This window comes from Aquarana catesbeiana, linkage group LG01, assembly GCF_042186555.1.
Source record: "Aquarana catesbeiana isolate 2022-GZ linkage group LG01, ASM4218655v1, whole genome shotgun sequence".
Lineage (NCBI taxonomy): Eukaryota > Metazoa > Chordata > Amphibia > Anura > Ranidae > Aquarana > Aquarana catesbeiana.
The window spans coordinates 92,281,975-92,309,158 of NC_133324.1; the positions used below are offsets into that span (position 1 = coordinate 92,281,975).

The window sequence follows — 27,184 nt, forward strand, 5'->3', positions numbered from 1 at the left end:
TGCAATTGCCATTTAAAGTAGAACAGTGCTGAATAGCAAAAAATGGCCTGGTCATGAAGGGGGTAATACCTTCCAAAGCTCATGTGGTTAAGGATTACATTGTTATCTGTTTAATTGTACAGTCAATAGAAATAAAAACCTAACAGTAGTTTTAACCCAGTGGCCAAACTACCAGGGTCGCAGAAGCCGCACTTGTGACCGGGCCCTGGAATTCTACCACCGTGGGGGTGGGCATCAGGCAGTGTTGTCAACCTCCCATTATTTTAGTTACAGTCCGAATAAACAGCTTAATTTCTCCCATCCGTAGGACAGGAAAAATAGTCTGTAAATGTAGAGAGCAGTGGCTGCAGCTGAGCCCAGTGTCTATGAGAACCCAACGAGCACACCCCCCCTCGCTGCATGGACAGGAGAGCAGAAAGGTATACCACCTCCTCCTCCTCCTGCTCCTGTTCCTCCTGTGTCTGCCTGGCCCGCCCACTCTCCTATCCCCGGCGTGCAGCTCTGCCAAAGAGAGGAAGGATGTGTGGGCTGGAAATATGAAAAACAGCAGCCAGCTACCCATTCCCAGCTGTATCAATAATGCCTGAGTCACTAGCTACCAGCCTCGGCCCTTGGGTGAGTGAGCACTGCAGTAAGCTGTGATTCTCATTCCAGTTCAGAGGGGTAGTGATAAATGGGGAGTACTCAGAATGGTCTGGTCTTGAAAGTGGGGTCCCCCAGGGTTCTATCATGGGTCCAATCCCTTTTGAATTTATTCATAAACGACCTGGAGGATGGGATAAGCAGCTCAAACTCAGTATTTGTGGACGATACTAAGCTAAGCAGGACAATAATTTCTCCACAGGATGTGGGAACCTTGCAAGGAGATCTGAACAAATGAATGGGGTGGGCAACTACATGGCAAATGAGGTTCAATGTAGAAAAATGTAAAATAATGCATATGGGTAGCAAAAACATGAATGCAATCTATACACTGGGGGAGAACCTCTGGGGGAATCTAGGATGGAAAAGGACCTGGTGGTCCTAGTAGATGATAGGCTCAGCAATGGAATGCAATGCCAAGCTGCTGCTAACAAAGCAAACAGAATATTGGCATGCATTAAAAAGGGATCAACTCCAGAGATAAAACAATAATTCTCCCGCTCTACAAGACTCTGGTCCGGCCGCACCTGGAGTATGCTGTCCAGTTCTGGTCTTCAGGAAGGATGTGCTGGAACTGGAGAGAGTCCAGAGAAGGGCAACAAAACTAATTAGGCAGGCATGTCCAAAGTCCGGACCACGGGCCAATCGCGGCCCCGCATTCCGGTTTCGGACAGCTCGCCTGGTAATTTTGACCTGTATATCTTTTTGTGGCCCCCAACGAATCCCCAAGCACCGAGGGGCCACAAAAGTTTTATATGCTGGCTTCCTTGAAGGGGACGGGGAGGGGGCGGGATGAGTGCCGTACATACAGGAGTATTTCCTGTTTACATGGCGGCCTCTGTAAAAGGAAGTCCTATCTCCTGCGTTGCCATTGGACGACTGTTCTGTCCATCATAGGAGGCGGGGCTTTCTATTAAAAGGCTGCCGAGAAAACAGGAGTTTCTCCTGTATGTCTGTTGGCACTCGTCCAACCCCCTCCTTGTCTCCTCCAAGACTGCAGATGGACATGAATCAGGCTGCACTGATGGCAATGTGGGTGCTGCATTCATGACAATGGGAGTGCTGCATTCATGGCAATGGGAGTGCTGCATTCATGGCAATGTGGGTGCTGCATTCATGTCAATGGGGGTGCTACATTCATGTCAATGGGGTTTGCTGCATTCATGGCAACGTGGGTGCTGCATTCATGTCAACGTGGGTGCTGCATTCATGGAAATGTGGGTGCTGCATTCATGGCAATGTGGGTGCTGCATTCATGGCCATGGGGGTGCTGCATTCATTGCAATGTGGGTGCTGCATTCATGTCAATGGGGGTGCTGCATTCATGGCAATGGTGGGGCTGCATTCATGGCACTTGTGAGGCTGCACTGATTAGACTACATTGATGGGCACTGACCCTTATTTTGCTTCACAGTTCTTTATTTAAAATTTAAGATTTTTTCCTGAAACTTCCTTTTTAAAGAGAAGGTGCATGTTATAAGCCGATAAATACGCTATATACAAATAACACGCCCAAGCTCATCTCTTCACCACACACAGCCACAAAGGCAGGAGAATTCTTGTTGGGCAGTGTATTAGTGCTCGGACGAACACACTTAGACCGAATTCTAATGGTTTAAAGAATGTCAGGCAAAATGGTCGCCCTCACGCATGTTCACTTCATCAAATCTGGCCCTCTTTGAAAAAAGTTTGGACACCCCTGTAATAAGGGGACTGGAGGATCTCAGCTATGGGGAAAGACTGCAAGCACTGAACTTATTCTCTCTGGAGATGAGACGATTGAGAGGGGATATGATTTCAATGCACAAATACCATACTAGTGACCCCACAATAGGGATAAAACTCTTCCGCAAAAGGAAATTTAAAAAGACACACAGCCATTCACTAAAATTAGAAGAGAACCTTAAACTGCATAGAGGGTTCTTTACTGTAAGAGCGGTAAGGATGTGAAATTCTCTTCCACAGGCAGGGGTTTCAGCAGGGACCATAGATAACTTCAAAAATTATTAGATAGGCACCTGAACAATCACAACATACAGGGATATACAATGTAATACTGACATAAAAACACACACAGGTTGGACTTGATGGACTTGTGTCTTTTTTCAACCTCACCAACTATGTAACTTTGTATAACTGAACTGAACTGTCCTTATCTCCCTACTTCTCCCCCCCATCTGTCTCCCTCCCCTTCTCAAACTTCACTTCCAGTTACAGTAGCACTTAGGCAGCCCATGCATTAATCACTTTTTTTTGTTCAACCATTAGGCCCCTTTCACACCAATGGACCAACCGGGTCCGCCTGTCAGTTTTTCAGGCAGACCCAATCGGACCACCCATTGCTCACTATGTGTCTGCTGACATGCACTGGCATCCGATCCAGTCTGCTTAAAATAGATAGATGGAGATCTGGATGACAGTCGGATGGAAACAGACAGGCAGTCTGATTCCATCTGACCACCCCATAGAAAACAGCGGGCTGTATCCGTGTCCATTCTGCATAGCAGAGCAGACATCGACCTGTCACCCGCCTACTCAGCGGAATTAGCAGAGAGATTCCCTGCTGAGCAGGCAGATCCACTTGATGGGGTCTGCCCCGTCTGAAAGAGGCCTTAGGTTGAATGAAAAAAAAATATGATCAAATTCTCTACACATTCTAGATGGATGGGGGAATCCTCCCACTGTGGACCAGTGGCGAAACTACCAGGGTCACAAAGGTGGCACTTGCGACCGGGCCCTGGTGTTCCACCATCATTTGGGTTTCCAGCCTCCTCTTGCTGTCCTGTCCCTGCTATTGACATTGCTGGTCTCTGTCCCCGTGGCAGCGGCGGCAGCGCATTAGGATACAGTGCTGGTTACTTTATAAGGCTGATGGGCCCATCTGCAGGAGGGCCAGCACAATTGGTTGTACACAGCTGAGCCTCCTGTAGATTTCCTAGCAGTGGTAGCGCTACATAACCTTCTCTGATGACTTACTAATCAGGATGCAAACCAGGTCTATCTAATAATACATATGAGAGTGGTTTTACTGATCAGAGCCCCCACCTTACTGGCAAGGAGCCCACATGGCTGCTGAAAATATGGTTGATATAAATGTGATTGTACTCTTGATTCTAATAAATACTGTGTTTATTAGATCCAACTGGAATCATCACCTTGACATGTCAACAGAGAAGGCTATGCTTCATAACTGCTGCTTGGTGACCGGCAGGGGGGCTCAGCTGTCTACAACTAATAGTGCTGGCCCACCGCCCGCATGCACCCATCGGCCCATAGTGTAGCACGGGGTCCTAATAGACTGCCACCACTGCCATAGAAACAGAGACGCCAGACCAGCGCTGTCAATAGCAGGGGAAGGACAGCAAGAGGAGGCTGAGGACCCCCATGGTGGTGGAGTGCCAAGGCCCGGTGACAAGTGCGACCTTTGCAACCCAGGTAGTTTTGCCACTGCATTGGACTCATATGTTGTTCCCTGGTGTGCTGGTGACATATCTCTTACTTTCTGCCACCATGGGGGGCCCCCAAGATGGTAAGAAGGGGGTCCACTGCAGAACATGTGAAAGGGTCCTGCTGTGGAACTGTAATAAAGGGCTCTGCAACAGGACTAAAGGGCCACGGAACCAATGGGGGGGGGGGGGGGGGGGGTGTCAGGGGGGCTCTTCAAGGTTTCTTGCACCAGGGCCCTGAAGGTTCTAGTTACGCCTCTGTTCTAACTCTTCCCCACCTGTAGCCTGTAAACCAAGCAGATACAATCTGACAGGAAGCATGAATGAACTACCAAGGCACTCCACAGCGCTTGGGGAGGGAGAAGAACCATGTTAACTGTCACAGCGGGGATCGGGGAGGTGCGGGGGCTGGTCCATTTGCAACATCTTACATGTTACACCTTGAAAATGGGTGTAATATGTTTTGAAAGGTGAACTTGTCCTTTAAAATTCTGTCAAAATTAAAAAAAGTATCATGGACAATTTGCAACTGTGTTAAAACTTTAATATAACGTATTAGCAGGTGTTAGGCTTTCATTTATTTTCAATGATAAAACAAAATTGTGCTTCCAGGGACCAAAGCTAACATACTGCTTTAAATTACCCAAACACTGCTGATTCTAACCAGTACATGCACTCGTCTTTCCAAACACTGAGCGGGCAAGAAGCCAAGCAAAAAGGAAGCAGAGGAACCAGATGTAATAAGTTTAATCTTTATTCATGATCTCTAGCTGATGTTGGTCCGATACTTTCCAGAACAGGCTGGAGGGTGCAGACTTCAGTGTATGGATTTTATTTATTTATGGATTTCAATATAAATACTGCCTCATGTTGGCCCCCTGGGCATTTAAAACCCATAGAACTACCAAGTTCAGCTACTATCGTATTGTTTTGTAGATCTAGATAATCTAAGATGATTTGAAAATGTGCAATGAGCGAGGTAAGTTAAACCCTGCTTAATACAGAGGAGAACACAAGATTAAAAGAAGAATCCACAAAATTTAAAATAAGACAAAATTTACTGTCTAGCTGCATGATGTGTCTACTTTATCTGTTAAAGAGCCAAACCAGGCAAAGTCAGTTTGTATACTGTGCACAGGGCTGGGACAAGGAGGGGGGCAGGAGGGGAAGCTTCCCCAGGCACTGTGTTCTTATGTGGGAAGAAGAATGCCACCTCCCATACAGCTTGCAACTGGCTGCCAGAGACCAGGCTGAGATTGTACTGAGTGTTCTCAGCTTTCTCTGTGGACCACAGAAATTCCTCCCCTGTGGGAAAGATGGAGAGCTGAAAATGTTATTTAGTCCTGTCAATGCTGCTCCTCCATAGATGCAATAGGTAGTAGGGTGAATGAGCATTGTCACCCTAGGACAGGTAGTGTGTTACTGGCAGAATCACCAGATGACAATATATATATATATATATATATATATATATATACACAGTATCTCACAAAAGTGAGTACACCCCTCACATTTTTCTAAAAATTTTACTATGTCTTTTCATGTGACAACACTGAAGAAATAACATTTTGCTACAATGTAAAGTAGTGAGTGTACAGCTTGTATAACAGTATAAATTTGCTGTCCCCTCAAAATAACTCAACACACAGCCATTAATGTCTAAACCGCTGGCAACAAAAGTGAGTACACCCCTAAGTGAAAATGTCCAAATTGGGCCCAATTAGCTATTTTCCCTCCCCGGTGTCATGTGACTTATTAGTGTTACAAGGTCTCAGGTGTGAATGGGGAGCAGGTGTGTTAAATTTGGTGTTATCGCTCTTACTCTGTCATACTGGTCACTGGAAGTTCAACATGGCACCTCATGGCAAAGAACTTTCTGAGGATCTGAAAAAAAGAATTGTTGCTCTACATAAAGATGGCTTAGGTTATAAGAAGATTGCCAAGACCCTGAAACTGAGCTGCAGCATGGTGGCCAAGACCATACAGCGGTTTAACAGGACAGGTTCCACTCAGAACAGGCCTCACCATGGTCGACCAAAGAAGTTGAGAACACCTGCTCAGTGTCATATCCAGAGGTTGTCTTTGGGAAATAGATGTATGACTGCTGCTAGCATTGCTGCAGAGGTTGAAAGGGTGGGGGTGGGGGGTCAGCCTGTCAGTGCTCAGACCATACGCCACACACTGCATGAAATTGGTCTGCATGGCTGTCGTCCCAGAAGGAAGCCTCTTCTAAAGTTGATGCACAAGAAAGCCAGCAAACAGTTTACAAACAGTTGGCTGAAGACAAGCAGACTAATGACATGGATTACTGGAACCATGTCCTGTGGTCTGATGAGATCAAGATAAACTTATTTGGTTCAGATGGTGTCAAGCGTGTGTGGCGACAAACAGGAGCACAAAGACAAGTGTGTCTTGCCTACAGTCAAGCATGATGGTGGGAGTGCCATGGTCTGGGGCTGCATGAGTGCTGCCGTCACTGCAGAGCTACAGTTCACTGAGGGAACCATGAATGCCAACATGTACTGTGACATACTGAAGCAGAACATGATCCCCTCCCTTCGGAGACTGGGCCGCACGGCAGTATTCCAACATGATAACAACCCCAAACACACCTCCAAGACGGCCGCTGCCTTGCTAAAGAAGCTGAGGAGAAAGGTGATGGACTGGCCAAGAATGTCTCCAGACCTAAACCCTATTAAGCATCTGTGGGGCATCCTCAAACGGAAGGTGGAGGAGCTCAAGGTCTCTAACATTCACCAGCTCCGTGATGTCATCATGAAGGAGTGGAAGAGGACTCCAGTGGCAACCTGTGAAGCTCTGGTGAACTCCATACCCAAGTGGGTTAAGGCAATTCTGGAACACAATGTTGGCCACACAAAATATTGACACTTTGGGCCCAATTTGGACATTTTCACCTAGGGGTGTACTCACTTTTGTTGCCAGCGGTTTAGACATTAATGGCTGTGTGTTGAGTTATTTTGAGGGGACAGCAAATTTACACTGTTATACAAGCTGTACACTCATTACTTTACATTGTAGCAAAGTGTCATTTCTTCAGTGTTGTCACATGAAAAGGTATAATAAAATATATACAAAAATGTGAGGGGTGTACTCACTTACTTTTGTGAGATACTGTATATATATATATATATATATATATATATATATATATATACAGTATCTCACAAAAGTGCATATACTCCTCACATTTTTGTAAATATTGTATGATAACTTTTCATGTGACAACACTGAAGAAATGACACTTTGCTACAATGTAAAGTAGTGAGTGTACAGCTTGTATGACAGTGTAAATTTGCTGTCCCCTCAAAATAACGCAACACACAGCCATTAATGTCTAAACCGCTGGCAACAAAAGTGAGTACACCCCTAAGTGAAAATGTCCAAATTGGGCCCAAATGTCAATATTTTGTGTGGCCACCATTATTTTCCAGCATTGCCTTACCTTCTTGGGCATGGAGTTCACCAGAGCTTCACAGGGTTACCACAGTATGTGTATATACAGTCAGGTCCATAAATATTGGGATATCGACACAATTCTAATCTTTTTGGCTCTATACACCACCACAATGGATTTGAAATGAAACCAACAAGAAGTGCTTTAACTGCAGACTTTCAGCTTTAATTTGAGGGTATTTACATCCAAATCAGGTGAACGGTGTAGGAATTACAACAGTTTGTATATGTGCCTCACACTTTTTAAAGGACCAAAAGTAATAGGACAATTGGCTACTCAGCTGTTCCATGGCCAGGTGTGTGTTATTCCCTCATTATCCCATTTACAAGGTGCAGATAAAAGGTCCAGAGTTAATTTCAAGTGTGCTATTTGCATTTGGAATCTGTTGCTGTCAACTCTCAATTTGAGATCCAAAGAGCTGTCACATATGCAGAAATGTGACTAATTTTGTCATCTTTAGCTTTAGTAAATAAACACCTAACAGAACAAAAAATCAAGCAAGTTCCATAACTGCTACAGTTTCAGGCTAGGCATATTAGCCCCCTTCCTCGGGCTGAAACAAGTCAAATTCATTACAGAAAATCTTAAACATATAGAAACATACTCAAAAGGAACCAATTAAATCATTAACACATAATTACAATAATCAATATGTCAATCATATGTCAAATCTTGAGTCTCAGGGTTTTATATTTGTAGGTGGTGACTTTTGCTATTGCCCATTGTTGTAATTGCTGTGTTTTTGCACTTTAAATAAAAATAGAATTTATAAAACAAAAATAATCTTGATTCTCAGGAGTTCTATTCCTTCCCCATTAGTAGATGACAAAAGGCCACCTATTAAAAAATACAATATAAATAATTTATATCTAAAATGATACATAATAATATATAAATAAATAGATAACTATATAAGAGAGATATTATAAAAACCTTCCTATATATAGCAAACCAAACTCTGAATTTAGTCTGCCTGGCTGTAAAGTACCCAAATGATTCATCCAATACAACTCTTGTTTATGTAATTCCCTATCTCCTCCTCATCTATTGCAGGGAATATCATCAATTACCATACTTTTACGTTGGGCCTCAGTATGTCATTTGTCTAAAAAATGCCTAGGTATAGGTAATTGGACCCATTTGTCTTGAATTGAATACTTATGTCTTGCAATCCTATCCTTAATTTTTTTGTGTAGTTTCCCCTACATATAACAATCCACATGGACATTTGATGATATAAACAACAAACGAAGACTGGCAGGTGTAATAAACCCTCATTTCTATATTCATACCTGTATGTAGATGTGTAAAATGTTTTCCTTTAATCATAGAATTGCACTGTATGCAGCTCAAACAGGGATAGGACCCATTATTCCACAGTCCCAAAAAAGGTGGTGGAGGGTACAATAGGACAAAATTGGTCAGATCCGGAGTTTAATATATAGGAAAGGAAGATTTTTATATAACCGCTTGGTTAGATCTGACTAATTTTGCAATTCTATGATGAAAGGAAAACATTTTACACATCGACATAGAGGTATGAATATAAAAATGAAGGTTTATTACACCTGCCAGTTTTCGTTTGTTGTTTATATCATCAAATGTGGATTGTTATATGTAGGGGAAACGACACAAAAAATTAAGGATAGGATTGCAAGACATAAGTATTCAATTCGAGACAAATGGGTTCAATTACCTATGCCTAGGCATTTATTAGAGAAGCTGCATACTGTGGTAAATAAAAGAAAAAAGGCGCCTCTAAGTGCAGAATTAACATTTTTAATATCCCCAAACAGGATTAAAAACACTTACAGAATCAAGGATAAGAAGAGGCATAACATGGATGTATGAAGCAGGTGATCCAGCATCAGGAGGTCCCAGTGTATCACAGCTTTCCAGGGATAATGATATGCAGCAGCAGAAGGTCCCGGGATAACCAGCAGGTGAACACCCGAGGCTCTGGGAACACTGGTGAAGCAATCGTGTCATCTGAGTCAGCGAGGAGCATAAATTCGGGAAATGATATCAGCGGGAGGGGACAACAACCAGCATGGACCGCAAACAGGAAATAGGTCATCAAAATGGGACGCGTTTCAGAACTACTGACTGGTTCCTTCTTCAAGCCAATGGCCAATGGCTTGAAGAAGGAACCAATCAGTAGTTCCGAAACGCGTCCCATTTTGATGACATAGTTCCTGTTTGCGGTCCATGCTGGTTGTTGTCCCCTCCCGCAGACGTCATTTTCGGGATTCATGCTCCACGCTGACTTAGACGACGCGATTGCTTCACCAGTGTTCCCAGAGCCTCGGGTGTTCACCTGCTGGTTATCCTGGGACCTTCTGCTGCTGCATATCGTTATGCCTGGAAAGCTATGATACACTGGGACCTCCTGATGCCAGATCACCTGCTTAATACATCCAGATTATGCCTCTTCTTATCCTTGATTCTCTAAGTGTTTTTAATCCTGTTTGGGGATAATAAAAGTTTTAATTCTGCACTTAGAGGAGCCTTTTTTCTTTTATTTGTTTTCTATTAGCGATTGCTCCCCTCTTTGAGTGCAGCCCTAAGTTTTTGAAGACCACTTCATCCGTCCAATAAAGACATTATCTGCCTGGTCCTGACATTCTGAGCGCCCTTGACATACATTTTATCTGCATACGGTGGTACAACTTGAATTTATGGTAATTGATGGTATTCCCCACAATAGATGAGGAGGAGATAGGGTATTACAATTAAAAAGTAGATGTGCATTGGATAAATCATTTGAGTACTTTACAGCCAGGCCGACTAAATTCAGATTTTAATTTACATCTTTTTTTGTGATAAAGCAGTATAATAAACACGATGGGGTATTTTGCTATGTGTAGGAAAGTTTTTATAATATCTCTCCTGTATAAACGTATCTATTTATTTATTTATCATTATGTATCGTTTTAGATATAAATTATTTATATTGTGCTTTTTGATAGATGACATTTGGGAACCTTTTTTCATCTACTGATGAGGAAGTAATATAACTCATTAGCTTTCACTACGAGAATAAAGATTTGACATGTGATAGTATTGATTGATGCAATTATGTGTTGATGATTTAATTGGTTGCTTCTGAGTTGCCGATCGCCCACAGTAAATATATACGTCATTACTTTGATGTTAAGTACTGGTGTTATGGCAACAAGCTAGCTATCATTTTTTACTGAGGACGATTCGGCGTCGGATAAAAGTGGTCCCGCAGGCGCATTCACCATGGAATCACTTTTAAAGCTTTGTGAGACAGGTGTCCCCCCTCTTGCCGCTTCCCGGTCGTTTCCGAGCTTACCGGAGCCATCGATAAGCCCAAAAACTATCCGATAAAGCTGTTCGCTGGGCAGGAAGTTGAGTGAGGGCAAGATGGCCCGCATTTAGGGGCGTAACTACCACCATAGCGACCCATGCGGGCGCTATGGGGCCCGCAGCCGAGTGGGGCCCAGTGAGGATAAGAGCACCGCCGGCACAGTCTCCCAGCCAGGGGAAGAGAGAGGAAAGGAAGAGGCGAGCTGTCCGTATCAGCAGAGAGCTGAATTGCCCGATGTAAGAGCTTTCATTAGAACTTCCAGTGTTCCCGGGGCTCACGTCACATAGCTCCACCTTTTGGCCCGGTGCCTTTGATAGACAGAACGCCGATCCAATGCAGGACATGTGACGTCATCAAAGGCGTCGGGCCAAGAGGTGGGGCTATGTGACGACGAGCCCCGGGAAGACAGGAAATTCAAATGAAAGCTATTACAGCGGGCAATCCCGCTCTCTGCTGATCCGGGTGGCTTGCCTCTTCCTCTGCATAGGTGGGGCTGTATGGGGCACAGGCAGACCAGGCTGTATTGGGCACAGGTCACGCTGTATGGGGCACAGGTCACGCTGTATTGGGCACAGGTCACGCTGTATTGGGCACAGGTCACGCTGCACTGGGCACAGGTCACGCTGCATTGGGCACAGGTCACGCTGTATGTGGCACAGGTCACACTGCATTGACACTAGGGCAGCTGTGGGGGGGGGGCTATTTGCAGGGGGGCCCCATACAACATTTTGCTATGGGGCCCTGCTATTTCTAGTTATGCCCCTGCCCGCACTCATCTCTATGCCCTTGGAGGACCGGTGGAACCTCTAACGTCACTTTTAGTTCTCAATCAAAATCAAGGTCAAAATGTAAAAAAAAAAAAAAAAAAAAGTTTTTTTTCTTTTGCTTTTACAGGTAAATGAGAGCAGGAATAGAGTGAAGCCAAATTAAGTCCAGCATTAAAATCAACAGTTTAATAAAGTAAAGACAAAACTCACGAAATAGATGATTAATACAGGCACAATTCATTAGGGGTGGTCAGTCTCAGAGCCTCACCGAGCTGTCTAGGTATCGTAGCAGCCGTGTACACTGGCTGTGTCATTGAGGTAGTAGCAGGAAGCGGCTGGACGTCACCGTAACCAGCGTGGAATGCAAGATGGCGTTGGGCCAGATGTGACGTCACTACGGAGGGCGGGCTAGTGGGCTGACCTCTACACATGATTTTTGTGTAGAGGTCTGTGCAGTCAAGCGCTAATACACAAAAATGATGTGCTCACATTTACAGCAGAAGCTTTGAAATGCGTTACCGCCCACTAATATGTCTGTACACCAGCACTCCCTTCGTAGTGACGTCACATCTGGGCAGACGCCGCTGTAACCAGCGTGGAACAGAAGATGGCATCTGGCCTGACGTGACATCACTATGGAGGGTGTGCTAGCGTGCTGAAGTATTGGTGGACTTCCTACTACTACCTCAGTGACAAGGCCAGTGCACAAGGCTGCTATGATACCTAGACAGCTCAGAGAGGCTCTGAGACTAAGGACTCCCGATGAATTGTGCCTGTATTACTCATCTATTACCATTTGTCTTTACTCTATTAGACTATGGCTATTAATACTGCACTTAGTCCGGTGCCCCTCTGTTCCTGTTTTCACTATACAGAGTTGTCTGCTTCACTCCGAAGGTGTTGCCACCAGGTGCTGTTTGATTACCTTCCATTCCATGGACTTTATTATAGACTTTTAATGGACTCATTTCCTATATTATGATGTCTTGTTGATTTATTGCTTGTAACACATCCCTCTACCACCACTATACACTTTTTTACTTTGATACATTTTTAAGGTAAATGAGAGCTCTGGGGTCTTTTTGACCCCAGATCTCTCAATAAAGAGGACCTGTCATACGTATTTCTATTACAAGGGATATTTAAATTCCTTGTAGAAGGAATAAAAGTGATAAAAAAATAAATAAATAAATAAAGGGACAGTGTAAAAATAAAAAGTAAAATATTAGAAAAATAAAAAAAATGCTTGCACACAGAAGCAAACACACACACACGTAAGTCGCGCCCACCTATGTAAACGGTGTTCAAGCCACACATGTGAGGTATCACTGCGATAGTTAGAACGAGAGCAATAATTCTAGCCCTAGATCTCCTCTGTTACGCTAAATAAGTAACCTGTAAAACATGTTTAAAGCGTCGCCTATGGAGATTTATAGGTACCGTAGTTTGTCACCATTCCGTGAGCGTGCTCAATTTTAAGGCATCACATGTTTGGTATCTATTTACTCGGTGTAATATCATCTTTCACGTTAAACAAAAAAATTTGGGTAACTATTGTGTTTCTTTAAATTCATTAAAGTGTATTTTTGCCAGAAAAATTGCACTTGAAAGACCGGTGCGCAAATACTGTGTGACATAAAATATTGCAATGATCGTCATTTTATTCTCTAGGGTCTCTGCTAAAAAAATATATAATGTTTGGGGGTTATAAGTAACTTTCTAGCAAAAAATACTAATTTAAAGCAGAACTGTGGGATATTCAAGATTTTTTGTAATGAGTTTGACTTGTTCCAGCCTGTGGAAGGGCAAGGGCACTAATATGTCTAGCCAGGAACTGTAGCAGTTATGGAACTTGCTTGATTTTTTTTGTTTTTTTATGGCTATTTAAATAAATCTTTAAAGTGCAGCAATCCAGGACTGTTTCTTCTATATAAAACGGCCATGGGAAAGCCTTATTGCATTTCACTAGGAAATTCTATTGAGGCTGTTCACTGCAAATTATATATATATATATATATATATATATATATATATATATATATAAATTTCAGAACCAGCCCATGTTCTACCTTCAATTTAACACCTTAACGTCAATAAAAAAGTGTATTGCACGAATTACAACTGAAAAAGCACCCTCTTCCCCATTAAAGTATTGTGCTTTGAAGAAAACAAGAAGATGAGACTACTTGGAGGCCAGGAACCTAGACTGACATGCATGGCATGAATCTTTGTGTGTGTTTTATGAAGGTTTAGTGTTTTCTGTAGAGAGAAGGGCGACAATTTTACAAAAAGTTGGATTTTAGTTCTGTAGTGCACTTATTGACTTACTTGTCTTCAAACAGAGAAATAGTGCATGGATCTTCTCCAGTCTGTGGGCCCTCGCATGGTTTTCCTCCATTGCTGGGAACAGGATTGTTACATTGCCTGGTTCTTCTTCTAACTCGTGAAGAATCACATTCACTCCAAGATGACCAGCAGTTCCATGAACCATCAACTGCAACTGTAGGAATTAAAAGATCAGAATGAATCACTAATGGTCAATATATCACAGGTTTAATGCATGAAAGCACATCTTAATTTACAAACAATCCAACTTAAGGGGTCATCTGTCTCAACAAACCACAAATGAATAATAATTACAAATGATCATAAGTAAAAAATTTAAAATTTAAATTTAAAAAAAAAGAAGAGCAGTAGAAAACAAAGTATAAATTATCACAAGAAAAATAAAGAATAATTTCCAAATGTTAGTTAAGAGACTAGACATAAGGTGCTGAAGTGGCTGGAGCAAGGATGCCTCCTCTGAACAGGCTCGGGAACCTGAAGCTACAACACACAAAAGGAGGATAGAGGGATGCCAATCAACCTTATAATGTAGCATATACATTTAATTGGAGAAGTTAAAGTGTTACTAAACCCAGGAACCTGCATTCACTATATCTGGTCTCCCACAGTACACAGAACATGGAAATACAAATATTTCAGTAACTATAAACTGCTAGATACCTTTTCTCATCAGCAGTATACAGCCGTCTTGTGACTTCTATCAGTGTCTGGTTAAAGCTTGTAGGAGGAGTTTTCATTCTACTCTGACTGCCATATGAGGCTGCGTGACCCCTGACTCTCTTTCTGGACAGTGCTGATTGGCCCTGTGCTGATCACATGCACCCTTCCAAAAAAAAAAGAAACAACTCTCTAGCAATACACACCAAACTGTGCATGTGCAGTGTGATTCCAAGGCTCTGTTCTATCAGGAGATGGATTGGGGACAGTGGAAGAAGGAGAGGATCAGAGAAGACAAGATCAAACATCCTTTTTAAGACATGGGGAGAATTAACTCCTTAGGTTCCACAGAATGCTTTACTGCATATACAGACTGATTTTATTGTTGTGGGTTTAGTAACACTTTAATAAAAGCAATGGTAATGCACTCACAAATGTAGGTGGATTTGGGCATGTCAAGTACTGAAGATGCTGGATCGTGGTATATGCTACACTATATGGTTATTTGGCGCCCCGCTTTCCTCCTTTTGTGTGTAACCCAAAAACAAAAACTTTGCAGCTTTCCAGTGGGAGGTGGGAGCAAGCTGGAGTAAACTCTCTCCTTTTTACACCTGTGGTTCTCATCATGTGATTATAGCTGGCAGACCTTTAAGCCTCATTTACACTAGCTCAGCTGCGTTGTTTTACCACCCCTTAACCACTCTCCTTTTAGCTGGAAAGACAGCGAACGGGTAACTACATATGCCAAGACTGTGATGCTTTGCACACAGTGTGACAAAATTATCCCTGTTGTCGCATTCAGCAGGCGGTACTGTATACTGCATTCAGCTGTATGGCTGTGCCCTCTTTGCAGCACCCTAGTTCTGGGTAGTGCGATAAATGCTTCCTCACTGCCTGTCAAATGCTCTCTGAAGTGCGATCCGCCCTTCAATGCTAAGTGTAAACTAGCCGGTACCGGCTCACGCCGATATACGTCGCCACTTTGAAGAGGAATATCGTTGTTATGGCAGCAGCTAGCTACCATAACCCCGGTATCCTCTTCTTCAGTGAGCGGTCCGGTTTCAGATAAAAGTGGTCTCTGCGGCGGATTCGCCGCAAGATCACTTTTATCGGTGGCGAGAGGGGGCCCCTCCTGCCGCGCTCCGGTGCCCCTCCTCTGCTTACCAGGGCCCTCGGTAGCAGCGGAGGCGATCGGGTCCTCTGCCTGGCTTGGAGACGAGTGAGGGGAAGATGGCCCCCACCCGTCTCCATACCATTGCAGGGCGGAAGCAACGTCAAAACGTTACTACCGAGCATAGCTCTTAAAGCAACATTTTATTTTTTTTTAATGACATTTATTTATTTATTTATTTTTTTAATTGCATTTTAGTGTAAATATGAGATCTGAGGTCTTTTTGACCCCAGATCTCATGTTTAAGAGGTCCTGTCATGCTTTTTTTCTATTACATGTGATGTGTACATTGCTTGTAATAGGAATAAAAGTGACACATTTTTTTAAAAAAAGAACAGTGTAAAAATAAAAAAATAAAAGGTAAATAAATAAGAAAAACAAAAAAAAAGTTTTAAACGCGCTCCATCCCACCGAGCTCACATGCAGAAGCGAGCGCATACGTGAGTAGCGCCTGCATATGAAAACGGTGTTCAAACCACACATGTGAGGTATCGCCGCGATCGGTACAGCTAGAGCAATAATTCTAGCCCTAGACCTCCTTTTTTAAATGTCGCCTATGAGATTTTTAATAGTAAAAGTTTGTTGCCATTTCACGAGCGACCGCAATTTTGAAGCGTGACACGTTGGGTATCAATTTACTCGGCATAACGTTATCTTTCACAATTAAAAAAAAAAAAAAAAAACTGGGCTAACTTTACTGTTGTCTTATTTTTTAATTTAAAAAAATTTTTTTTTTCCAAAAAAAGTGCGCTTGTAAAATCGCTGCGCAAGTATGGCGTGACAGATATTAATGCAACGACCGCCATTTTATTCTCTAGGGTGGTAATCATAATGTTGGTAACATCGGTAAGAGCATAGAGTTGCTGCATCCAAAACGTGATGTTTAGCCACTTCTGAATACAGCAAACTAGACGCAGATTCGGTCATCTGAATGTAGCTTTAGTTATCCCTTTGAGTTAGTCAGTGTAATGACCCATCATGTATCTTAGAGAGCAAAGCCAAGTACAAATTGGCAATAAAGTTTTCTAAAGTATTTGAACAAATTTACCTGGCCTGGAGAGAATTGTTTTTTTTATTTTATTTTTTTTTTTAGCATGAAGCTGATATTTTCCCACAAGCAGCTTCCAACTGTCATTCCTTTAATACAAATGATAAAATCTGCCCCAGGAAGACTTCAAGTGAAAAAACGCTTAGGGCGGGTACTGGAGGTGTCGTCACCACGCTAGGCCAGGTCTCTGCTTGCAGTGATGGCGGTGTTGGAGCGAGCCCGCTTAATTGGTGGTGGATATTTCACAAGGTCTGGTGGAACAACATACTGCATAAGAAGATACAAGTACATTAACCACTTGCTGACTGCCTAATGTACATATACTGCGGCAGGTCGGCTCTATTGCGTGAAATCACATACCTGTACGCCATTTCGTGCAAAAGCCACTAGGGGGCACGCGCGCGTCACCAGAGACGCTGATTGGAAAGAGGGGGAGCCAATCAGTGTGCCTGGCGGACACGATGTCCACCGGCTGTCCCTGATCATTCCTGAGAGAGGCAGAACGGCAATCTGCCTTTTAAAACAAGATAGATCGTCGTTCTGACAGGGAAGAAGATAGAGATCTTGTGTTCCTGCTAAGCAGGAACAAGGATCCCTGTATTCCCCCAGTCAGAGCAACCCCCACACAGTTAGCAAGCACCCCCTAGGGACACATTTAATTCTTTGATCGCCCCTGGTGGAAACTCCTTTCCAATCAGTGTCATTAGTACGGTGACAGTGCATATTTTTACCAGTGATCACTGTATTAGCGTCACTGGTCCCCAACAAAGTGTCAAAAGTGTCAGGTGTTCGATTTGTCCGCCGCAATGTCGCAGCCCTGCTAAAAATCGTTGATCGCTGCCATTACTAATAAAAAAATAAATAAAAATGCCATAAAAATATCCCATAGTTTGTAGATGAGATAACTTTCGCGCAAACCAATCAATATACGCTTACTGGCATTTTTTTCTACCAAAATTATGTAGCAGAATACATATTGGCCTAAACTGATGAAGAAATTAGATTTTTAAAATTTTTTTATTGGATGCGTTTTATAGCAAAATGTAAATATATTTTTTTTTCTTCAAAATTGTCGCTCTTTTTTTGTTTATACTGCAAAAAATTAAAACCGCAGAGGTGATCAAATAAGAAAGCTCTATTTGTGGGGAAAAAAAGGACATCAATTTTATTTGAGTACAGCGTCGCACGGCCACGCACTTGTCAGTTAAAATAACGCAATACCATATCGCAAAAAATGGCCTGTCATGAAGGGGGTAAAACCTTCCGGGGATGAAGTGTTTAAAGACAGCCTGTTTTTTGGATCTATTATTAAGTTACACACGGAAATGAGTTTGAAATTCATTTGGGACTTTTTTTTTTATTACTATATTTTTTTTTATTACTATATATTTTTTTATTACTATATTTTTTTTTACTTTTTTTCGTTAAGGCTGGGTTCACACTGATACGAATTGAATGCGGCTTTCATTTCACAGATATAAATGATAAAATAGCCTTTCATCTGAATAGCTTCTATAGACCATAAATATTGCAGAGTATTTACTACCACCTACCCGATTTGTAATCCGGTGCCTTTTTCTCACAGCTCTCCCCGTATGTACCAGGCTGACAAACACACAGACACTCTGTATCTACTAACACCGTTCTGGCATTATTAGGGCACGGGATACACTTGCATGGATCAAACCTTTCCAGATACTCATTAAAAGCCTTCAGCAGATTGCGACGTTTCGTCACCGCACAGGGAAATCCAGCAATTAAATCCACAATGGGCATCAGCTGTAAGAATCATTAAAATGTTGTGAATTACCAAATTTGTTAACAAATAGTAACATCTATACAAACTAAACAAATGGAAACGTTATTAAATACAATTATAGACATGTGCACTGCCAAAAAATGTGTTCATTTTCGTTTCATTCGTTTTTTGCGTTTTTTTTTTTTTTTCGTTTTTTGGGTCATTCATTATGATCGCAATTCGTAAATTTGAAAATTCGTAAACTTGTAAATTCGAAAATTCGTAAATTCGAAAATTTTTAAATTCGAAAGTCCAAAAATAAGAAAGAAAATCCTAAAATTCAAAAGAACGAAATCTGAAAATTCTAAATAATAACTAACTAATAATAATTAACTATTAAATGATAGGTATTGGAATTTCCTTTCAAACTTGACTGTTAATGAACGTAACAAATACGGATTTATCTGAAGTTACGAAGCATCTGAAAAAAAAACGAATGCCGCATCTAAACAAATGGAACGGAACGAATTAATAATAAATATTAGTAATAAAAAGTTTTAATTTTTATTACTATTGTTATTTATTATTAATAATGCGTTACGTTCCATTTGTTTAGATGCAGCATTCATTATTTCGGATAATTCGTAACTTCAAATAAATTCGTGTTCGTTATATTCACTAGCAGCCGAATTTGAAAGGAAATTCCAATACCTATAATTTAATAGTTAGTTATTAATTCAGATTTTCGAATTTTCGGGCTTTCGGGTTATCGAATTTAGAATTTACGAATTTTTGAATTTATGAATTTTTGAAATGACGAATTTATGAATTTTCAAATATTCGAATTGACAAATATTTGGAAAAATTCATTGAACGGGTTTTCGTTAATTCGGATGTTTCCGAATTAATGAATTTGGTCAAAATTCATTAAAAAACTAATTCGGAACAAAACGTATTGCACATTTCTAAATTTGAATAAAATTGAAAGAAAAGAGTAAAAACACAATACTAATACTCTTTGGCCTTGTGCACAAGGATGCTTAGCAGCTGCTATGTGCTAAAGTGTAAGCTCCTGGTGCTTTCTGGAACCTAGGGAGGTGAATGTGCCAAAAACAGCTTCCTATACAAGGGAATGGCTGTGCACGGCCATGTTTGGGTAAAGGCCGATGGTTTATGCATGTGCATTCACGTACAGTGCTTCTCTCTGAATGCCCACTTTCATCTTCAGGGAGAAGTGGAATGTGCGTACGTATGGGTAAATACTGATAGTCTTTCTGCAGAGGTCTGACATGACCTCTGCTCTGTAAGTACCATAACTCTCCAATCAGCAGGGAGTAAGAAAATTGCTAAATTTCAATTGTATAGGTGTCAAGCGTGTGTGGCGGCAACCAAATGAGGAGTTCAAAGACAAGTGCCTACAGTCAAGCATAGTGGTGGGAGTGTCATGGTCTGGGGCTGCATGAGTGGGCTGCAGGGCAGTATTCCAACATGATAACAACCCCAAACCCACCTTTAAGACGACCACTGCCATGCCTAAAGAAGCTGAGGGTAAAGGTGATGGACTGGCCAAGCATGTCTCCTCAAACCTCAAAACCTCAAACAGAAAGTGGAGGAGCACAAGGTCTCTAACATCCATCAGCTCTATGATGTCATCATGGAGGAGTGGAAGAGGACTCCAGTGGCAACCTGTGAAGCTCTGGTGAACTCCATGCCCAAGAGGGTTAAGGCAGTGCTAGAAAATAATGGTTTCCACACAAAATATTGACACTTTGGGCCCAATTTGGACATTTTCACTTAGGGTGTACTCACTTTTGTTGCCAGCGGTTTAGACATTAATGGCTGTGTGTTGAGTTATTTTGAAGGGACATTAAATTTACACTGTTATAGAAGCTGTACACTCACTACTTTACATTGTAGCAAAGTGTAATTGCTTCTGTGTTGTCACATGAAAAGATGTGAGGGATGTATATATTAGACATGTGCAATTAGTTTAGTTACGAATTAGTTTTTTAACGAATTTTGACAAATTCGTTAATTTCCGAATTACCGAATTTTTCAGTTTCCGAAATTCCAAAATTCAAAAATTTGGAAATTTGAAAATCCAAAAATAAGAATGAAAATCTGAACATTCGAAAATCTGAAATAACTAACTAACTAATAATAAATATTAAATTATAGGTATTGGAATTTCCTTTCAAATTTGGCTGTTAGTGAACGCATTTGAACAAATTATCTTAAATAACAAATGCTGTATCTAAACAAATGGAACGTAACGATCTAATAATAATAAACAATAATAATAATAAAACCTTTTTATTATTATTATTTATTATTAATTTGTTCCATTCCATTTGTTTAGATGCGGCATTCATTATTTCGGATAATTCATAACTTTAGATAAATTTGTATTCGTTACATTCACAAACAGCCAAATTTGAAAGGAAATTCCAATACCTATAATTTAATAGTTAGTTATTATTAGTTAGTTATTATTTCGAATTTTACTGATTTTCTTTCCTTTTCAAAGTTTCAGATTTTCGAATTTCTGAATTTCCGAATTCCGAAAATTCGGAATTTGAAAATTCGGAATTCGAAAATTCAAAATTCGGAAATTTGGAAATGTGAAAATTCGAAAATTCGAAATTCGGAAATTCAAAATTCGGAAATTCTGAAATCCAGAAATTCGGAAATTCTGAAATCCAGAAATTCGGAAATTTTCGGATTTTAGAATTCTGAATTCTGAATTTTTGAATTTCTGAAAAAAGCAAAAAAAAAAAACGAATAAAACGAAAATGAAAACAAACTAATTTTTTGTCAGTGCACATGTCTATTATATATACACACTCACTGGCCACTTTATTAGGTACACGTGTTCAATTGCTTGGTAACACAGATTGCTAATCAGCCAATCACATGGCAGCAACTGTATTTATTTAGGCATCTAGACGTGGTGAAGACAACTTGCTGAAGTTCAAACCACGCATCAGAATTCGGAAGAAAGAGGATTTAAGTGACTTTGAACGTGGCATGGTTGTTGGTGACAGACGGACTGGGCTGAGTATTTCAAAAACTGCTGATCTACTGGGATTTTCACACACAAGCATCTCTAGGGTTTACAGAGAATGGTCCAAAAAAGAGAAAATATCCAGTAAGCGGTAGTTGTGTGGATGAAAATGCCTGGTTGATGTCAGAGGAGAATGGGCAGACTGGTTTGTGATGATAGAAAGGCAACAGTAACTCAAATAACCACTCTTTACAACCAAGGTATACAGAATACCATCTCTGAACGCAGAACACTTTGAACCTTGAAGCAGATGGGATACAGCGGAAGATCACACCAGGTGTCACTCCTGTCAACTAAGAAAATGGAAACTGAGGCTACAATTCGCACAGACTCACCAAAATTGGACAATAGAAGATTGGAAAAAATGTTGCCTGGGCTGATGAGTCTCGATCTCAGCTGTGACATTCAGATGGTGGGGTCAGAATTTGGTGTAAACAACATGAAAGCATGGATCCATCCTGCCTTGTATCAACGATTCAGGCTGGTGGTGTTATGGTGTGGGGGATATTACCTTGGCACACTTTGGGCCCCTTAGTACCAGTTGAGCATCGTTTAAACACCATGGCCTACCTGAGTATTGTTGCTGACCATGTCCATCCCTTTATGACTACAGTGTACCCATCTTCTGATGGCTCCTTCCAGCAGGATAATGCACCATGTCACAAAGCTCAAATCATCTCACCACTGGTTTCTTGAACATGACAATGAGGTCACTGTACTTCAATGGCCTCCATAGTCACCAGATCACCATTCAATAAATGACCTTTGGGATGTGGTGGAACAGGAGATTCGCATTATGGATGTGCAGCCGACAAATCTACAGCAACTGCATGATGCTATCATGTCAATATGGACCAAAATCTCTGAGGAATGTTCCAATGCCGAAAATTTGTGGTGAGTAATACCTCATGAATACTGCACAAACAACTATCAATATCTTTTCACTGTTAAGGAGTTTGAAAGTAAAGAGATGGCACATTGCTACAGTAGAAACCCCTCTGACTCTCACCTTAAAATCCACTACAATTGGGTTGTCAGCTACAGATGCTTTCCAGTCTTCATAGCTTTGATTCTCAGGGTAGGAACCTTGTTTCTCATAACCCAGCTTAGCTGTAAATTTAGATTTGCCGCCTTTGACAAAGGAGATAGATTTCTCGGATGACTGCAGAACTGATCCTAAAAATGGTGAATAGATTTGCAGAGTAAATTAACAGGTTTATAATATTAGAAAAATGCATATATGCCATGTCCTCCGACCTGACTCAATCCACCATGAAGAATTGTTACCATACATGAAAACTATCTGACTATCCACATCAAAAGAGGGACTTTAATTCGCCCTCTGATGAAGTTTGAATGCTTATGCAGATCTTCAGCAGCAATCCCTGGGCAATATCGAAGCTTTATGAAATGCTAAGAGAGATGACCTACAGAGAAAGCCCCCCCCCTTTCCCCTTGAACAGGCTTGAGAACAAGCTCTGGGAAGGCAGCTATTGGAAGATGAATGGACTAATTTCGTAAGGCATATATTCTAATGCACTCTCTATCCCTGTCAAATCATTATCAGGAGAAAAACGTAGGCAGCAAGGTCCCAGGCCTCCAGAAACCTAATGGTAACCTCCAGAGTCAGGGAGAGTTGACATCCTTCTTTGTAGAGTGGGTTACTAGGCATAGTGGGTGTAATGCAAGATAGAATGATTGGGCGCCAGTCACTTTTTGAATGCGAACAAAAGAAATCTATTGTCTCTTAACAAGAACTGGGGGAGAGAGGGTTAGGGCCTGAACACCCTTAGGCAGATGCAATAGCAATTGGTAGACTCCGAGACAAAATAGGCAGACAGCTATACAGATTGAGAGGTTGAGGGCCTTTAAGCTGGTTGCAGGACTGTATTTGTAGAACTGCTGTCTCCTATGGCAACTGAACTTGTAGGTTGACTTCAACACAGATCTGTACACATATCAGACTTGGTACCCTCGTTGTGTAGGACCTGGCTTCCATCTCTAGGCCTCTCGCTGTAGCTTATCTCACTGAGCTCCCAGTCTTCTCACCAGACCTTCAGATCCCAGCCGTCCGCTGGATCCCCTTAGCTCTTCCACAGCTAACCCGCTGTACACTCCAAGCATCACCCACGCTAACCCGCTAAGTACCTGGCTTGGCTCTCAGCCAACCCGCTGAATCCTCTTCTAGTGTCACCCACGCTCACCCGCTGGGTCCCTGACTTGAACGCTGAAGCTTTCCCAACTTGTTCACCATTCTCGGCTAGTAAAAAAGGCTGCTCTGGTACTTTTTCAGACTTCACAAACCTGTAGTTGTCCCTTACTGGGGACGGTGTCCCCTTTATCTCTGACCTCTGGTTCTCACTTGCCGCTGGTAACAGGAGTGGTCATCCCATGTGACAACTGCTTCTCCTTCACCTCTGGCAACACACGGTTCACCATCCGGCTGAACCTCTGCAACGATCAGGCTCCCTTCGGGCTGAGACTCTACACATGTGGCTAGGCCTCAGGCTTAGGCCTAACCTTCAGCTGCTGCTTCACATACAGCCCCCAGGTCTCAGTCTTGAGCTAAAAGAACACTGATCACCTGACTCATTCCCCTTAAATAGACTCTCCCAGCATGCTTAGCAACAAATATGATTGGCTGAGAAATTATGTCTATTCACAACCTGAACTCACTGTGGTCTTGTCATTCTAATGCCAAAGACAGCAGTACCACCTATTGACAGAAGAGAGAAATGCATCCGATTCAGGCTTAGGGCAAAGAAGTCAGTGGATACAACTAACAATTAGCCAGGCTAATTACCACCTAGGATAACTGAATTTGTTAGCAACCCTGCCTAATACCAGGGTGCTACATCCTCCCCATGCCAAGGAAAACTACGTCTCGGAGTTTGCAGAAAAAAAAAAAAATACTCTCAAGCCTGAAAGTGGATGTCCAGGCAAAAACTGGGATAGGTGGGGTAACAGGGAAGGACAAACAAAGTATCAATACATGTGGCGTACCACATGAAGTAGGTATACATAACATATGTGCATAGGCAAGTGGCAGTTCACTAAATAGAAGACAGTAGTTACAGTTTTACTTGTGGCGTACCACCCGAAAAAGTGAGGGAAAAATACAATAACAGTAGCCTTATATCCTAACTATCTATCTACTATATACACCTGTAAAGAAAAGAAAGTTTAGCATTGTTATACAAGCTGCGGTCATTGTCTCTCCTTAGCCAAGGAAGACGCGATGGGTGCCGGAACACCTGAAAGAGAAGAAAACAGCATAGAAACACATCCTATTCCTATAGCAATACAGTACAAACACATCCTATTCCTATAGCAATACAGTACAATATGTACATAAGTAAAGTTTGTTCACTCTCAGCCAAGAGCAATAAAGTGGTGCAAAAATGAACACAGTAATATAGCTCAATATACATTTTTATACTTTAGCAATGACTATACCTAAACGTATGTACAGTTGAAAATGGGCCCCACCCCCTCAAGGGTGCCACCCCTTTTCCATAGCAATACTAAAAAATTAATTTTACTTAGCAATCTACATTAACCCCTTCCCGCCGACCGTACGCAGATGTGCGTACTCGGCTTTCCGGGGTTATACCGGGATGATGCCCGCAGCTGCAGCTACCGTTGTTTCGAGCCGGTGATTGGCTATCCGTATATAACAACTGATGCGGCTAAAAGCCGCTCGGCTGTTATACCCGAGGAGCGGGAGGGGACGCCCTCCCGCCGCCTCCCGCCGCTCTTACCGGGCCTCCCGTGCGATCGGCAGGCCCGGCGTCCAATCGGCTGCCTCCGGCAGCTGGGGGTGGGCTGGAAAGAAGCCATGAATGGCTTCGTTCCAGCCTCCTAATTGTAAACGCGGAAGCGACGTCATGATGTCACTTCCCGTTTACTCGGCTGCCAATGGCGCCAAATTTTAAAAAATACACAGTATTCAGAATCGCCGTTTTCGGCGATCTGAATACTTTGAAGTGCAGAGGAGGGATCGGGGGTCTTTTAGACCCCCGATCCCTCCATAAAGAGTACCTGTCACCACCTATTAATGTCACAAGGGATGTTTACATTCCTTGTGACAGAAATAAAAGTAAAAAAAAATAACTTTTTTTTAACACAATTTATAAGTATAAAAATAAATAAAATAAATAAAAAAAAAATTTTTTAAAGCGCCCCCGTCCCCGTGAGCTCGCGCAGCGAAGAAAACGCATACGGAAGTCGCGCCCGCATATGTAAACGGTGTTCAAACCACACATGTGAGGTATCACCGCGATCGTCAGAGTGAGAGCAATAATTCTAGCCCTAGACCTCCTCTGTAACTCTAACCTGGTAACCGTAAAAAAAAAATTCAAGCGTCGCCTATGGAAATTCATAGCTACCAGAGTTTGTCGCAATTCCACGAGTGCGTGCAATTATAAAGCGTGACATGTTTGGTATCTATTTACTCAGCGTAACATCATCTTTCACATTATACAAAAAAATTGGGGTAACTTTACTGTTTGGATTTTTTAAAATTCATGAAAGTGTCCCTTTTCCAAAAATTTGCGTTTAAAACACCGCTGCACAAATCCCGTGTGATATAAAATATTGCAACAATCTCCATTTTATTCTCTAGATTCTCTACTAAAAAAATATATATAATGTTTGGGGGTTCTAAGTAATTTTCTAGCAAAAAATATGGATTTTAAGCTGTAAACACCAAATTTCAAAAATAGGCTTAGCCATGAAAGGGTTAAAATATTAGCAAAGCTGCAATCAAGACTCACACAGGTTGGCACTCTCACACCACCTAGTGGTCAGTATCAAAGAACAGTCCTTGTGTGAATTTAATTCGGTAATCCGTGTTTCAAGGTGAGAACCTGACTTTTTGCCACAGAATATCCTACCTAACTAACTAAACACCCCCAGTGTCCTTGGTGCCCCAAGTCCATCAATCTTCCCACTGGATGTGCAGATACACAGCAACAACTTTGCCCAGCAGTTTCCCTTCTTCATAGGGACAGGGTGCATGGCTGTATACAAACAGCACTTTAGCCATGCCAACATGCAAGGGATCGTAATTCTTGAAGAACTTGTCCATCTTCATGGTCAACAGGGTCCCCTTGCAATTTAAGGATATCTCAGTCTGTCCTTAGCACACCCGGGGACTGAGAATAATTATTTTTTAGATGGCACAGATGGAACAAATGGTACCACCTTGTAAAAGATGTTCTGTCGTCTTCCAATACCTGCTGGAGATGCCACCTAAAATTGCAAGAGCTAGCTCCATATCTGGTGGAGCTGCACAAAAAAACATTTTTGCGTTCAATATTCCAGATATATAATGAAATGCAATTAACACATTTAAAAGGCACACAGAACTAGCTTCACACTCCGTTCTCCTGGACTCTGTGATCAGTAAAAGGAGATCTCTTGAGACACTGTCTAGTAGCAGCATGCACCACAATATCCAGACACTGGAAAATGGCCATCATACCACTGTTCTCT

The 27,184-nt window shown here is 41.9% G+C and overlaps 1 protein-coding gene across 1 annotated transcript in view; it reads right to left on the reverse strand.

Moving 5' to 3' along the window:
• C6 (complement C6) overlaps positions 1–27,184 on the reverse strand; it is a 125,599-nt gene that overhangs the window by 33,703 nt on the left and 64,712 nt on the right. Inside the window, exons 10-12 of the mRNA XM_073621741.1 lie at positions 22,698–22,864; positions 18,440–18,665; positions 13,993–14,164 (exon numbers count right to left, since the gene is read on the reverse strand). Of these exons, the coding sequence (XP_073477842.1) occupies positions 13,993–14,164; positions 18,440–18,665; positions 22,698–22,864 (565 nt within the window). The remainder of the gene's footprint in view (positions 1–13,992; positions 14,165–18,439; positions 18,666–22,697; positions 22,865–27,184) is intronic.